This window comes from Sebastes fasciatus, chromosome 16, assembly GCF_043250625.1.
Source record: "Sebastes fasciatus isolate fSebFas1 chromosome 16, fSebFas1.pri, whole genome shotgun sequence".
NCBI lineage: Eukaryota > Metazoa > Chordata > Actinopteri > Perciformes > Sebastidae > Sebastes > Sebastes fasciatus.
In genome coordinates, this window is record NC_133810.1 from 8,185,757 (window position 1) to 8,199,763 (window position 14,007).

General features: G+C 37.9%; 2 protein-coding genes and 2 non-coding genes across 4 annotated transcripts; 1 reads left to right on the top strand and 3 right to left on the bottom strand.

The window, feature by feature from the left end:
• Nucleotides 1–392: 392 nt before the first annotated feature.
• Nucleotides 393–4,655, bottom strand: styxl1 (serine/threonine/tyrosine interacting-like 1). The gene is made up of 8 exons (XM_074610453.1): nt 4,431–4,655; nt 4,240–4,301; nt 3,309–3,408; nt 3,004–3,137; nt 1,618–1,763; nt 1,430–1,527; nt 769–881; nt 393–616 (listed from the first exon to the last, which is right to left on the bottom strand). The coding sequence occupies exons 1-8, from the start codon at nt 4,534–4,536 to the stop codon at nt 485–487; spliced, it is 891 nt and encodes a 296-aa protein (XP_074466554.1). The 5' UTR covers nt 4,537–4,655; the 3' UTR covers nt 393–484.
• Nucleotides 4,656–5,599: 944 nt separating this feature from the next.
• Nucleotides 5,600–12,925, top strand: LOC141753062 (hepatic and glial cell adhesion molecule-like). The gene is made up of 7 exons (XM_074611381.1): nt 5,600–5,891; nt 7,729–8,070; nt 8,738–9,019; nt 9,683–9,776; nt 9,893–9,966; nt 10,365–10,438; nt 12,023–12,925. Exons 1-7 carry the CDS (start codon nt 5,807–5,809, stop codon nt 12,158–12,160), a joined length of 1,089 nt encoding a protein of 362 aa, XP_074467482.1. The 5' UTR covers nt 5,600–5,806; the 3' UTR covers nt 12,161–12,925.
• Nucleotides 12,926–13,452: 527 nt separating this feature from the next.
• On the bottom strand, nt 13,453–13,541 carry trnay-gua (transfer RNA tyrosine (anticodon GUA)). Its single transcript is given in 2 exon segments — nt 13,453–13,488; nt 13,505–13,541. It is a non-coding gene; the product is annotated as a tRNA-Tyr (tRNA).
• A 273-nt stretch (nt 13,542–13,814) lies between these two features.
• trnay-gua (transfer RNA tyrosine (anticodon GUA)) lies at nt 13,815–13,902 on the bottom strand. The gene is given in 2 exon segments: nt 13,815–13,850; nt 13,866–13,902. It is a non-coding gene; the product is annotated as a tRNA-Tyr (tRNA).
• Between the last annotated feature and the right edge of the window lie 105 nt (nt 13,903–14,007).

Below are 14,007 nucleotides of genomic sequence, written 5' to 3' on the forward strand. Positions count from 1 at the left end.
AAAAGAATAATAAAATTAATATATATATAAAAAAAAAAAATATATATATATATATATATAAATAAAAACAATAAAAAAATACAAATTAAATAAACTTGGCAAACCATCTTAGAAGTGCATTACCGCCACCATCTGGACTGGAGTGTGGAACAGGAGATTGTGCAGAAACTAAATAAATAAAAAAAAAAATATATATATATATATATAAAAAATAAATAATAGTAATTAAAAACAAAACCTAGAAAAATAATTAGAAAAATAATAATAAAAAAATCTTAAAATGTAAAAAATAACAGGTAACTACACCTTCATTTGTACCTTAAAGTAGTTGAATGTTTCGATTAAGATGCACATTTAAGGCTAATTAATGGATAAATGAATGGATCGATATATAGTAGGGTTTTAATTGTTTATCTTCACAGTTTAAGTTTTTTTTTAAAAAACACCCAGAGACTTTAGTTTCTCCTTTCTTGGTTCCTATTTGTTAAAAATAAGGTTGAGAGATATCCGTCTTTTTGTTTCCCCTGGTGTGACGCTCCCAGTCAGACAGCTGCTGGAGAAACCCTGTGTTTGGCCTCATGCTGGGTTTACATTTCAGCATGTACTTCCAGGCCTCCTGAAAAAAATCACAGCATTATATACTGTAAATGTTATATTATATTTCATATTCACATGCATTCTTTCCATGATCAATAGCAACCTCATGTCTGTGTGTTAAAAGAGTAGTTTGACATTTGACTGAAACCAAACTGAATGAACCTCACTTGCCTCCAGCGTGTATTTGAGGTGTTGCATGAGGAAGGCGATGGCGACGGCACTGCAGCGGCTTCTGCCGTTTCTGGAAACTATCAGGACACGAGAGCCCATGTTGATGTGTGAGCCTGAAAACAAGAAAATAGATGGCTATTTATCTAGTTATATATCTAATAACTCTGCATTATCAAGCCAATCCATGCACACTAACAGCAACTACATTTATGGCAAATCTAGCAAAGTTCTGATCAAACTTTTGTTCATAAAACTTCCCTTAAATGACCTCTGACCTTTGAGTTTTTAAGTTCAAAATGTGATGGCACTGTTATTTATTATATTATTTAGTATTTTTTATTATCATTATTAGTAATATTTTATTTAATTTATTTATATTATTTATTTAATCTATTTTATTTATCTATTTTCAATTAATTTTTAGTTTTGAATTGAATATGCAATTTTTTTTGTTAATCATTTCCAATGCATATCTTTAAAACCAATAAAATTTGATCACAAAAAATTGTGGTGGCACAATGCATGTTATATTCAGTTCTTCAAATTCATACTGAACCTGCTGAGAACATTTGAGTTTTTATGTTTTGTCCATGTACAGGCAAAATAAACCTGATTCTTCTGTAAGAATTTAAAACAGCTTACTAATTAAAGTGTGACTTACCAATAAGACTGCATATCCTTTCAAAACTTGAATATAAATCAGACTTCACCGAGTCGGCCACAGGGATGTTGATGGTGGTCTGGTTCCACTTTATGGATCTACAATGAAAAGAAGTTCAGAACAAATTCAACCACCATGACATTCTGAGTTTTCTCTGATGATATTTCAAACATCCGGTCCTGTCTTACTCCAGAATGTCACTCTGCGAGATGCTGATGACAGCGCTGATTTTCAGATCTTTGAGAATGCTGGAGTCCATGTGTTGTTTCTCATCACCCATATACAGCAGTCCTGCTATGATCTCCACCGGGTAGGTCTTCAGGTTTTCCACTTCCTGAGACAGACCAGAAATATATTAAACTGTATTTATCAGCAGCAAACTGAATCAACTGACTTAATGGAGAAAACACATTCATGTTGTTTGGGATGTATAAAAGTGAGGCTGGATTACTGACAAGGCAAAATGGGCAAATGCCCTTAAGCTCCCAAAATCGCAGGTTAACTGCATCTCACTTGGTCTTTGGTAATTTTATGAATTGAAAAATTGTAAAAGTTAAATTCCAATAATCCTGAATTAAAATAGGGAGTGCTGCACTGGGTGAACAAACTTTGTGCTGGTGATTACAACAACTTTCCTTGTTTCATGAAGATGCATTTTAGCCTTTTCGTGTGTCATTTGTACGCCATGCAACAAAACTATAGTAATGTCCATGAATCCGTTAGCTTTCGGCAACAACACCACTTAGGTTTAGGAAAGACATCATTGTTGGGCTTAAAATAAGTACATAAACTAAGTAAAATACAGTACAGAAACACAAAAAAATACAGTACGGAAACACAAATTACAAAAAAACAAACACCGGTCTTGAACAACAGTCTCCTGGTTGAAAGTCCTGTATTTGACCCAGTCTTTGACCCATGTGTTTTCAATTGTGAACATCTGGACAAAGTTTAATCCAAATCTCCGGACTTAAAGGAGCAGTGTGTAGAATACGGCGGTATCTAGCGCTGAGGTTGCAGATTGCAACCAACTGAAGCTTCTCCCGGGTGCCAAGCTTGTAGAAGAACAACGGTGGACAACGCGAAAACGCGAATGGCCCTTTCTGGAGCCATTTGTTGTAAAAGTGTCATATGTAATTTGGAGCAGAGTCAGTGCTTGTGTGTACATGGGAAGTGAGTGGTGAAGCAAGAGAGAGAGAACGGCGGCGACGGAAGCGAGTAACGTTATGGACTCTGGCCCAAGCTGTTCTGGGCTACTGTAGAAACATGGCAGCCGGCTCCATGAAGAGGACCCGCTCCCTTTGTAGATATAAACGGCTCAATCTAAGGTAACGAAAACACAACGATTCATGATTATAAACTATTAATTAATTAATAATTCCATTTCTGCCAATAGATCCCCCTAAATGCTACACACTGGTCCTTTAAACCCAGACACTAATTTTGTCCAGACCGTAGATTTGGATTCAGCTCTCCAGACTTTGTACCACCTGGATGAGTGAGATGAACCTCCTCAGATTTAATTATCAGTGTATGAAGCCCCCCACAGGTGTATCAGGTGTGTGTTGTCTTACCATGACGGCGTAGAGGATTTTTTCAGTCCTTAAAAAAGGGTACAGAGCTGAGAACCTCTGAAAGCCTCCTCTCACTATTTGGACTGGACAGAGGCTAACTTTAGCCAGAGCCCGGGCACATCCAACTGCTCTGCCTGCAATCACAGTCAGACGCCAACTGATGAACATCAGTTAACACATCTGTGGTTGAAATGCATATTGGAAGCATTGACCAGCTTTCAGAGCAGTTCGGGGGATGGGGGGGTTTGGAAAACACAGATGCCCCAGCGCTACTTTGAAGAAACATGTCGTGTACAGCCAGTTACCTTGTTCCTGTAAACAGCTGGTGTTGCTGTCGTAGACCACCACATGCTGCATACTGTCAACCTCCACACCCCCACGCAGGAAAAACGAACCGTCTGAATCCTGCAAAGAGTCACCCAGACAGTATAAATAATCCTGGAAAATAAAGGAACTAAGAAACTAAGCTGCAATGCATGTCTTGTCTTTTAATTTGTTTGTTCAGATCCACATTACCAATTCTAACAACAATCTCTACTCTTCTTGGATACATTTTTTACAAGTTTTATTCTCCTTTATTTAACCAGGATGGTCTGATTGAGATTAAAAAAAATATTTTCCAAGGGGGTCCTGGCCAAGGCGGCAGCATTAAAGATTCACACATAAATGCAGAAATAGCAGACTTAAAAAAAGTTACAAACTTTTCTTAAAACAAACAGCAACTTTCATCAACAAGTTGGCAGTGTCATTTAGTACCAGAACAAGTACAGTCAGTGTTCAAATAGCCCTTAATCCTGGCTGTTGACAGAATTTTCTGATTTATGGAGTGATAAAAAGAGATATCCAAAATCCCCTCATTAAAATCCAAAATGAAACAATAATTTTGAATTTGGCTTTATCCAATGTTCAGATTTTGGTTCTGGAAATGTATGCAAATTAGCGCATATTTCATAAGATAATGCATCATTTGCATATTTAAACAAAAAAAAAAAAGCTTTTTTGTAAGTAATCAACTGGGAAAATGTCATGGTGCTATCTATTAGTTAACATTTTTCACCTGCAGTGTATCTCCTTAAAAAATGACTCTCTGTTATAGTGGACAATATCATTGAACAACTGATATTACTAATGCTTGTACTAACAGTTTGCTAAGCACAGATTTACAACAGCATTTTACAACAGCCAAACTTCTGACCATTTACGTCTATTTGTACCCATCAACAATGACATCCATACCATTTTGGCATTTTTAGCTGTTATGATGTGACTCATACTGTAATCTTCTGTTTCACAAGCATCTAGAAAAGAGACATACAATACACCAGGTTACAACTAAAGTTAAATTGAATTAAAGCAGAGCAATTAAGCAAAATCATATCAAGTGGTCACATAGACTCCAGCTTTAACCACTACATCCCATCTCTCACCAATCAAACAGAGGTAGTTGAGCTCTGACATCCTCGACACACCACAGCTGCACTGGTTGAGGAGATTGTAGAGTTCAAACGGTTCACACATCATGATTTCAGCCATCGCAGGAAGAAACAATTAGCTGGAAACAAATATCAAGAGTAGATGAACATTAGCTAACATCTGTCAAATGAGCACCTTGTCTAACTAAGTTGTTTTCAAAGAGCATGGTGGCTGTTTGTTTGGGTTCTGTTGCTAAGCAACTCAGCATCTTGCCTCATTGGTGGTTGGTGATGATGTGGAGCCTTAAAGCCACAAGTATCCATTTCTTCACCATGTAAATGATTAATTATTTATCCACACATCCACAAAAACGTTTTAGTTAAACTTGATTTATATTTAATTCTTTTTTTTTTATAACCCTTGCATTATCTTTTTCCCTCAAACTAGAAGAAGACAGCGGGCTAAAACCTAACCCAGACTGGTCCAGACTGAAATATCTTTTTAAAGGTCCCATATTGTAAAAAGTAAGATTTTCATGTCTTTTATATTATAAAGCAGGTTTAAGTGCTTTATAAATACTGTGAAAGTATCGAAGCGCTCAATATAAGGAGAAATACTCACAGCCCGTATTCAGAAATTGCGCGTTTGAAACAAGCTGTTAGGATTTCTGTCCATTTGTGATGTCACAAATATACAATATTTGGACCATTACACGGTTTTAAACGTAAACATTCTAAATGTGTACCAGTTTATTACTGGTTGCAGTGTATGTACGCTAAATGACATCAGCTGACAGGAAGTAAACATGGACCCAAACTGTTGCAATTCCGCTGAAATGTACTAAAACGGAGCATTGAGGCAGAGGGTAAATACAGGTATATTCAAGCAGACCGTATGAGGAAAATAAAGTTTTTTTTTTCAAATTACAGCATGTAAACATATTCTAGTAGAAACAAAAAATACAAGTATAAACCTGAAAATGAGCATGATATGGGACCTTTAACTTTAAAGTTAAAATAAACTGTTCACTCATTTTACAAAAAAGGATGTGAACATTATGTCAATAAATTGCGTCCCGACCACTAGAAAGGCTGAAACACAACCAAAATCATGATGCATTAGTATTGTGGGGTGATGAACACTGACGCCGACGACGTTAAAGCTTTTGTTCTGTTTATGAACACATCAGTTATCATTGCAATACAAACATAAAGCTTACAAAACGGACATCCAGACACACACACACTTTTGTCCTGCTTCTACATTGGCGTTTGAGAACAACATGTACTCAGTCCAAGCAGAGCCTGAATGACTGACTGTGTTCTCCGTCCTGCCCAGAGTCACAAATCATGCTGGTAGTCTGGGAGGAAAACAAAGCTTGAGACCCAAGATGAAGGCAGAGACGGAGGCTCCGTCAAAAGCTAAAATAATTTCACAGATTTTATTGCTCATGTGTCTCGGATCCTCCAATTCAGGTATGTCGCATTCTCTACTTAAGATTTGCTGACAATTTGCTGCATGTTTATGCATTTTGTAAAGATTAAGTTTACATTGAAGTCTGCTTTTTATTTTATTTTTTCTTTGTAGTGCAGATATGATTTTACTAATGCCGTGTTAACCAACACCAACTTGCTGGATGAAACAATCAGAGGAAATAAACATTCACATTTTCAGTATAATTTACAATTGCAGCTGTGTTTCACAATACTAGCTGGAGGTTGGAAGAAAATACCAAAAACAGGAGCCAACTGGATGGTGATTTTAAAGTTGCATAGTTTATATAATACAAATATAAATAGAACATGTTGGATTTGACATAATATGTTATAACCAGAGGTTTGTGGTAATGTCTGCAGTGTTATGCATAATATTGCATCATGTTTAATGACTGAACATTATAGACATCACAAAGGTAGTATTTGTTGTTGGGGTATTCGGTTGCCTTAGACTGTGGGTGCTTTTACAGTCTTATGCCCACCCTTCGTAAGCAATACAGTAATTGTGACTGTTTTCAGACGTTCAGTTATTTTCAGCTGTGTCTCATCACTGTCCTGCTATTGTTGTGGTTAGCAGCAGAGTCACTGAGCTGCTCTGTTTCTGCAAAGCTAGCATGGCATCTGGAGTCCTCCCAGTGTTCTTTTCATGAACTGCCAACAAGGAAAGTTTAACGAACAATACCCACTTTTGTTGGCTCACGCTGGCCCATCCCAAGGACTGACAGCTGCTCCCATGGTAATGTGGATCTGCCATGCAAACTGGATTCAGTATACAGCAGAGATGGGGCGTGATGCCCACACTTTAGCCCTCAGCTATCTACTGTATCACTCACTGGAGTTGGAAAAACGATAATAAAACTGACAGCGAATCATGATTTACATCTTGCCTGTGTGCAAGAACTGTTGATTGTTCCTTAAGCTATTGCAATAGACAGCGGTATCCCATTGGATGATTCAGCTGTACACAATGTACTTATGTCCAATGCAAACATTCAGCGTCAGTGCAGGAAGTGGTGTGTCTGTAGCAAGGCAACGAAACTCGTCACATACTGACGCTTTGTCAGAACCCACTGCGTCACTTTTCTGTCGCAGTAAACACATACTTAATGTAGTGAATTAAATAAATCTTGCTTAGGTTTAGGCAACAAAACCACTTAGTTAAGTTTAGGAAAAAACAACATGGTTGGGCTTAAAATCACTAAGTTTGTACAGTGAAAATGTGACTTGACATTGTGGAAACGGGACACAAACAAACAGCCGATTGTAATGTGAAAGTGAAACTTAACGCACGGTACATGAACAGTGGTCTCTTGGATGAAAGCCCTGTGATGTTGGACCCATCCACCTCCCCTCCCACCTGCCCTGTGTGTCCCTTTCGCTCTTTAAACTACATCAAAACAGCACTTTCTCTGCGTAAGAAAATCGTGCCAATTGTCCTAAATGTAGATGATGATAGTAACTTGATTATTACCACTTTGAGCACAAGTTATGTGCGCTTGCAGTTATGTGCGTAGCGTCCACCAGAGAAGAATTTTTACAAGCTACCTGGTGTCAAGAAATGTAACAGCACAAACACACAGCACAGAAGTGACAACTTTGGAAACTATAGTAAATGTGGGCCGTCACTACAGTATTTCAGTAGGAAGCCTCGTTTTGAGCCGCTCCCGTTAAACGTTTGTGTTTTTTTTTAGCAAGTTTGCGTCTCACTGAGGGTTAGTTTTTTTGCCATGTGCAGATATTATATAAATAATGACCTGGTTTAAACTCTTGACTCTTGACATGAAAAATAATACCTCTCTTCCGTGTTCCTCTACAGGTGGGGTGCTGGCAGTGAATATGACTATTCCCAACACTCTCATCAGAGGTACAGTAGGCGGGGAGGCCCTGCTGTCTGTCCTCTACAACAGCTTCAGCCTCGACCTGCCGGTCATCAAGTGGCAGCTCAAGAGGGAGAAGTCTGTCACTGTTGTCCAGTCGATTGGAACTGACATCATTGGGACGCTGAGGCCTGAGTATCGTGATCGCATCCTGGTATTTGAGAATGGGACTCTGCTTCTCCACAACCTCCGACTCTCTGATGACGGAACTTATGACGTGGAGGTCTCCATCACAGATGATATCTTTCCAGGAGAGGGCACCATCACGCTCACTGTGGATGGTAAGAAAACAAGCTCTATTGTATGATTTGTTAATGTAACAGTGAAAATCACACCCATTTCTCATAGAAAACATACATCAGTATTTGACCGAGACTGAATTCCAATTTAAGTCCCAACTTTGATGATTATAGATTCAGATTAAAACACTGACTCTTGACTAATGGGCTGTTTAAACAATATACTGGCATCTCCTCAAGCAGTAGAATTGAGGGAATTTGTTATATATGCGTCGTCATGCTGCGCCATTGGCTGCACCTCCAACCTTTCCAACGGCGTGCAATAGTGGAAGAATGGCATCAGCACTGCCCACGTAGAGGCCTGTGTGAAGGTCACCTGTATCCTGAAGAAGAGTAGGAGGGAGCAACAATGTTCAACAGGAGCCAATCTGTGAACATTTCTTCCTACTCTACTGCTGAGAATGCAATCCTCTTTCAACTGATGACCTAATGGCTCTTAAAGGGATAGTTCGGGCGTTTTGAAGTTGGGTTGTATGAGGTACTGCCGTGGATGGGGACGGAAAAAGAAAAAAGCAGTCCTAAGGGTACTTATTTAAAAACTTTACCATTGCAGAAGACCACCCCTTGCATTTGGAGGACGGCATGTTTACCGTTATTTTGTGTCTATTTACATGGTTAAAACTATTGTATCTACTGTCTGTCTATCCAGAGTCGATATCCAGGCCCTACATCCACATGGAGGGTTCATCAGTACTGGAGCTCAGCCAAAACGTCATCCTCAACTGCTCCCATGACAATGGAACCAGGACTTCATACAGGTGGTTCAAAGGTGGAAAGCCACTGACCAATGTGACGAGGTTCGTGTTGTCACCTGACCAGAAGCTCTTGACCATCACGCGGGTGTTGATGACAGATGATGACATCTACAGCTGCACGGTGGAGAATCCCGTAGGCAATATGACAAGCCTGCCTCTCAGACTGACTGTCTATAGTAAGTAATACTGTCTTAGTTGCAGTGCCAACCAGAGTTAAACACATCATGCTCGACACAGTGACATGGAAGCATAAGAGGTAGATGTCTTCAAGCATGCTGATTGAAATGGAAATCTCATTAGTTTTACAGGTATTTGGACAAATGAAGATGGTGCGAAATGAAACGTTATGGGATCACCTCTGCTCACAATGCACTCTGTGCAATGCAACCAATAGTTGTTTGACATCTTTCACTCAAAATTACAAATGTTAACATTGTGGTGGTGCTATAGAGGAAAAGTAAAGGGATCCCCTGGGTCACGATAGATCATCGTCTGGGGACCCAACACGTTCTCATCCCAGCTCGTCACATACTGACGCTTTGTCAGACCCCTCTGCGTCACTTTTCGGTCGCAGTAAACGTGCTTAATGTTGTGAATTTAACAAAAACACTTGACTTGATGCTCTGAACACGAGACACAAACAACAGCTGATTGTAAAGTGAAAGTGAAACGTAACGCATGGGACACGAATGGATGATTGTGTTTGTTGTAAAATTATCTTTACTCCCAGATTTTGTAAATACATATTCAACGATCATATTTTTAAAAATCCTTTCTTGCTTGTTCCCATGTTGTTCTGTTAGTGTTCATTAACTGTACTTTTTGTATATCTATTCCAGGAAGAAGTTCCCTCTATATCATCCTTTCCACTGGGGGCATCTTCCTCCTCATCACCTTGGTAACAGTATGTGCTTGCTGGACGCCTTCCAAAAAGTAAGAATTGCTAACAAGCTTTTAAATCCACGCTTAATAGACAGAAAGGCCGATATGGAGTGCGAATACACAAACAACATAACATTAATGCAATGATACCATTTTGTCTTTGTTAGGCGAAGACATCTGGCTAGAAAGCCTCGCTCCAGCTTTTATGACCACTCTGATCGCTCACCAATCAATCACACAGGTATAGTATTGATATACTGAATTAATAATCCACTGTGATGATGACAGTTAGTACAAAAAGCAATCAGCTAATCTAAAATGAGACTGGAATAATTTTCTCACTCTACGTTATTGCATTTAAAAGACAAAACCGCAACAAATTTGCACATTTGTCCAATGTATAGTATGTTTTCTGATGTTTATATTTCAGTTGTAGTAGTTTGGTATATTTATAGTGTATTGTAATATATTCTGTAGATTGTGTATTCTATAGATATCTCTCTTTTCTAGTGTTGATATGTTTATTTATTACAAATTTCCCAATTTGGGAACAATAAAGTCCATCTACCCATCTAATAACTATCCAGAAATGAGGCAATGTGTGTGAATGACAGTCCAGTGTTTTGTGCTTTGACACAGATGATGTGCATCCAAAAAGGACAGAGCATAATGGGATAAGTGCTGTGACATCACTTTACATCCTGCAAGAAAAGGTATCTCTCTCTCTTGCTATTTTTACAGGGTTATCAATAGTGGAACTAAACATGTAAAGTTAGTCCTGAGAGTGGTGATACAGTAAAGACCATGGCAGCATTGCAATTTAAAATGTCATGGCATGGTGTTCTGATAATAATTTGACTTATAACTTGTGTGTTACAAGCACAACAATATAGTTAAAGTCTTTAATAATAAGGGAAACTCCACAACGACTTACTTAACAATATAGCTCTAGATTATCTCCATTAACTAATTAGCAGCAATGGTAACAGGCTGGTCTCATACACCGTTCGTAGCTATACCTACGCAAAGTATATTAAAGTAAAGTAAATATAAAGAGCAGCGAATGCCACGTAGGGAGGAGGTCGTGGATGGGTGAGTCAAAAAATACCAGACTTTTGCCCAGGAGACCGGTGTTTGTATCCTGTGTGAAATCAGAAGTCAATGTTGATTTATCTGTCATGTAAGTTATATACTTAGGTAACGCCACTTCCGGAGTTTTTTTTAAGCCAAATCACAATCTTTTCCGAAAGCTAAGTCGTTTTGTTGCCTAATCCGAATTAAGTTGATCTTTTCCTAAGCCTAACTAAAAGTAGCTTTCTTGCCTAAACCTATGATATTAGAGGAATTAAGGAAAATTAAGCACCTAATTATTTTGAAAAATGTTTTTTAATTTACTTATTTATTTTATTTATTTGTTGTTTTTGTCGCAAAATGCACAATTTCTTTTCGAAAAGTTTGTATGCACAAGCAGAAATTGACATGTTGCTGGACATTCGTAGCAAAAAAAAAAAAAAAAGGAATATTTTTTTCGTAAGATGTCATACAAACCGAGAATATATTGTTGGAAAATATGAAGCACTAAAAGTAAAAAATTCAGCATTAATTAAGCTATACAGGCTCTGTACACATCACCATGTTCTCACATAAAACCTTTACGCTGCTACTATTTTACTACTTGAACTTTGTTCACTGAATAACATGTCCGCAAATTTCATGTTAATTAGGTGATAATTAGCAAGTAACCTATTTGAAATTTCTTTGGAATTACTGCCAAATTACTCCAATATTTAACTCAAAATGTATCGAAAATTTACTTTATTACAAACATTATTTAATAATTATATTACACTATTTCTCAATAGCTGGTAATTTATTTAATACATTTCCAGGAAAAGAATACAAAGGTAATTGATATGCTTTATTTCCATGTATGAGGGTAAATAATTAGCAAATAACTTCTTTGTTGACAATAAATCACACAATGGTGAGATTTGTGCCTGATCAGAAGTGTCTTCTATTAGTATTGGTTTTCCACCTCTGATGAAGAGCAGCGCACGGCCGCTTCTCAAGCATAAGGGCCCTATTTTAACCATTATATGCTATTTTAGCATAAAATCATTAAATAATGTTTATAATAAAATAATTTTTGGTAAATTTTGAGGTAAATATTGGGGAGTAATTCCAAAGAAATTTCAAATAGGTTACTTGCTAATTATCACCTAATTACCATGAAATTTGCAGACCTGTAAAATGAAGTGTAGCAAATGGATTTGGGCTGACGTCGTCCTGTTTTGTAGGATCCCTCCATGGATGACTCATCCAGCAACAGCATTGGATCTCCTTCTGAACTTGACAACCCGCCGTGCTACACCAGTTCCCCGGACTACACCCAGTCTAATGGGTCCCCTGCCCGCTCCTCCCACAAGTATACCTGAAAGCCCATCACCATCAGTTTAAACTCTCCACATCGCAGCAAGTGGGAGGTCAGACCATCCTACTGTATACTGGTCCTGTCTCTGGATGGCAACTTCCTGCACATTCGCCTGGAGTTTGGGAAAGATCTCAAAACCGTTTTCTGGGGTCTTACAATAATGTCATTACTGCCTGTTGATATGTTTTTGTTAAAGTAAACTTAAATATAAGTTGCTTTTAAAATTAGAAGCACAGCCTGTAGAGAAATATAAAGGCAGTGTGACATCAGACAGGTTGTTAAACAGCTTTGAAGCCTCTATTTGGGTTAACCACTAACCACCGTTGTTGTTGGTTACTGGAACTACAAAATCCCAAATTTGGGAACTGGCGCGGAGTCGGCATGACGCTGAGGTGGGGTCGGTAAGATGCAATATTGAACTATAGTGTGATAAAGATACTTCTCTTATGCTTTATTGTCAATTCAAAATCATCACCAAACAAGATGGGGTTTGTTGTTTATGTTAAAGAAATTATAAAGTTGGTAAAAAAACAAATCACCCTCACACTCATCACTCCTTTACAATGTTATGAGTGATATTTTCTGTAGTGTTGATGAAATGAAATACAGCATTTACTTTGTAATATTTTGTGAAATAATGTAAATTACTATTTTAGTTTTTACTAGATGATTTAATAGCATTTTTGGTAAGAAGACAGACAAAACGATGTTGGTGGAGGGTAGTTCAATTTTATACAAACTTTAATAAAATGTGAAATATTTCTCAAGTTTCTTGTAATATTTCTTGATGAGTCTTTACATCATTTAAGCTGTGCCTCCTGGCTCATATTTATTCAAATATTTTCATGCATTTTTTTTATTTTTCACAAAAGTGCCAACTCCTACTTCTCAACCTCCACTCAATTATCCCAACTTAAAATTAAAGTTACAGTTAGTCACAAATAAGCATGCTGTTTATTAAAGACATGCATCTCCACCTGCAGGACCATCCCAAGAACATAATTTCGAATACTATGAGTTGGTTTTGTCTTTGCTGTTGTTCCCACTGAAAGCGCAGTCCAAATTGTATGGTGAAGTAAATTAATCAATAAATTATTAAAAACTTAATGATTGATGTCATGCACCCCATAGCTAAGTGTTCATTTACTCCTGTAGATAATATTTTTAAGTCAAACGAAAACTACATCTTTCAATCGAAGTTAAATAAGCAACCTAAGGATAACTGTTAACCATAAGTGAATTCATCATATCTGTCGCTATTGAACAGACACACATTTGGCAGCAACGAAAAGCACATCCTTCGAGCCGGAGTTGAACCAGCGACCTAAGGATAACTGCTTTTATCAACCTACAGTCCTCCGCTCTACCAACTGAGCTATCGAAGGAAGGATGCAACACTAAATTATTCAGCGACTGATTGGATGCTGAAATTGAGGCTTAGCCAAATTCCGTTTCACAATGACTAGACATTACAAAAAGTTTAACGTGTTAAAGAGTAGATCGCTCTACGAAAACCACAGACACACATTTGGCAGCATTGAAAGGTACATCCATCGAGCCGGAGTTGAACCAGCGATCTAATAAAGAATTGACTGTGTTAAGGAGACATTCGCTCTACGAAAACTACAGACACACCTTTGGCAGCAACGAAAATCACATCCTTCGAGCCGGAGTTGAACCAGCGACCTAAGGATACCTGCTATTATCACCTACAGTCCTCCGCTCTACCAACTGAGCTATCGAAGGAAGGATGCAACACTAAGTTATTCAGCGAGTGATTGGATGCTGAAATTGATGCTTAGCAAAAGTTCCTTTTTACAAAATCTAGACATTACAAAAAGTTTAACGTGT